The sequence below is a fragment of the Clupea harengus genome, chromosome 18 (assembly GCF_900700415.2).
Source record: "Clupea harengus chromosome 18, Ch_v2.0.2, whole genome shotgun sequence".
NCBI lineage: Eukaryota > Metazoa > Chordata > Actinopteri > Clupeiformes > Clupeidae > Clupea > Clupea harengus.
The window spans coordinates 21,782,461-21,784,960 of record NC_045169.1 but is presented as its reverse complement, the minus strand read 5'-3'; the positions used below and the strand labels follow the sequence as shown (position 1 = coordinate 21,784,960).

At 48.8% G+C, this 2,500-nt stretch overlaps 1 protein-coding gene across 1 annotated transcript in view; it reads left to right on the top strand.

Moving 5' to 3' along the window:
* Positions 1–2,500, top strand: part of LOC105903068 (glucosidase 2 subunit beta-like) — a 165,326-nt gene that overhangs the window by 159,209 nt on the left and 3,617 nt on the right. Inside the window, exon 13 of the mRNA XM_031585570.2 lies at positions 1,496–1,595. Coding sequence (XP_031441430.1) covers positions 1,496–1,595 — 100 coding nt within the window. The remainder of the gene's footprint in view (positions 1–1,495; positions 1,596–2,500) is intronic.

Below are 2,500 nucleotides of genomic sequence, written 5' to 3'. Positions count from 1 at the left end.
TTGGGATGGAGTTCAGTGGTGTGTTGGCCTGCCCTCTCCGCGGCGGCGGCACGCAGAATTAACTCTGACTAATGCTAATTAATATTTTGCCGCGGCTCGGTGCCAATGGCGGGAGCTAACAAAGAACCCTGCGAGTCTGCACCTCTCCTGCCTAAAGCACACACACACACAGAGACAGACACACACACACACACACACACACACACACACACACACACACACACACACACACACACACACACACACACAGACACACACACACACACACAGACACACACACACACACACAGACACACACACACACACACACACACACAGACACACACACACACACACAGACACACACACACACACACACAAATACACAGGAACACACACTGAAACATTGAGATATACACACCATCACACACACACTGCAACATAGACATACACACCAATACACACACTGAAATGCACACTCAAAGAGATATCTTTGGTCAGAAATATCTGCAACCTGTTGTCCTGCAGACACTAGTTATTAAATGAGTTAGTTACTAGTTCTCCCATGTCATTTCACCAGACACACACACCGGCACACACACACACACCCAGACACACACACACACACACACACACACACACACACACACACACACTCAAACACAAGTACACCCTTGAAAAGAGAGACCTTGAAAAGAGAGAGCTGCCTTCACCGCTTTACATTCAGCAGTGATTAGAGGCTGCCTTCACCGCTTTACATTCAGCAGTGATTAGAGGCTGCCTTGAGTGCCTTACCTTCAGCAGTGATTAGAGGCTGCCTTCAGTGCCTCACATTCAGCAGTGATTAGAGGCTGCCTTCACCGCTTTACATTCAGCAGTGATTAGAGGCTGCCTTGAGTGCCTTACCTTCAGCAGTGATTAGAGGCTGCCTTCAGTGCCTCACATTCAGCAGTGATTAGAGGCTGCCTTCAGTGCCTTTACATGCAGCAGTGATTAGAGGCTGCCTTCACCGCTTTACATTCAGCAGTGATTAGAGGCTGCCTTCACCTTGACTGAGTCTATTTGAAATGAGTCATCGTCGCCTCGTCTGGCATTCCCCTCATTAGTATGTTTAGTAGACTACAGCGGTGACGAAGGATTCTTTTAGTCGCTGGATCAAAGTGCAGTTTGAAATGCAGCACCATGCTTGCGTCAGGGTCATCTTCATCTTCATATTCAGGAAGAGGTGCCATTAAGTTTAAGCTGAAGCCACCGCAGAGACAGAGGGGTCTCATAAATGCATCTCTGTATATGTTGCTGTTTTAATATTTTGTTTGTTTGTGTGTCTCTATGTGTGTGTGTGTGTGTGTGTGTGTGTGTGTGTGTGTGTGTGTGTGTGTGTGTGTGTGTGTTGTGTGTCTCTATGTGTGTGTGTGTGTGTGTGTGTGTGTCTCTATATGTGTGTGTGTGTGTCTCTATGTGTGTGTGTGGGTGTGTGTGTCTGTGTGTGTGTGTGTGTGTGTGTGTGTATGCATAGGAAATGGGATGCCTGGGATGGACCTCCAGAAGACCTGTATGGTGTCATGAAGTACGACCGAGGAGAACCGTGCTGGCAAGGTCCCACCAGGTCCACTCATGTAAGGAACCACACTCAGGACTCACACACACACACACACACACACACACACACACACACACACACACACTCACACACACACACACACACTCACACTCACACACACACACACACACACACACACAGACACACTCACACACACACACACCCCGACACACACAAACAGACACACACACACACACAGACACTCACACACACACACAGAGACACACACAGACACACACACACACACACACACACACACACACACACACAGTGATGTAAACATATACCTGTACTGCATTGGAGGTTGCCTTAGGTAATGTAGGTAAATGTAATGCAAATCTATTTTAAAGGGTCAACTACTTAAAGCTCTGTTGATATTAACTGCTGCCTTTAATGAATGTCATGCAAGCTTGAAAGCGAAATGGTACCGACATCACTTCCCTTGGAGTATTCCAGTGTGTGTTTAGATGACGTGCAGAAGCCGCAGCTGGAGTGGTTATTTTTATAAGGCAGCAAGGGAACGAGAAGAGTGCAGCACAGTAAAGCATCACGGACGGAGAGCTCTTTCACGACAGCCTTGATGACATAAGCGTCGTTAGTAAGAACAGGTACATGGCCACCACCTCACAGAGGAGAGTCACCTCATTCATACCCCCCCCCTCCCCCTCTCCCACCCACCCCAAACATATCAGTGTAGAGAAGAGGGAGGGAGAAGATATGATTACAACAGTAGCGCTTTTATGAGCTGACTCCTCCATGCCCTTCAGGTTTGGGGGTGGGGGTGGGGGTGGGGGAGATTGAGTGGGGGGTGGAGAGAGAGAGCAGAGAGGGAGAGAGAGAGAGAGAGAGAGAGAGAGGAGAGAGAGAAGGGGGTGGAGCAAGAGAGCAGAGAGAGAGAGAGAGCGGGGCGGGGGGGGGGGG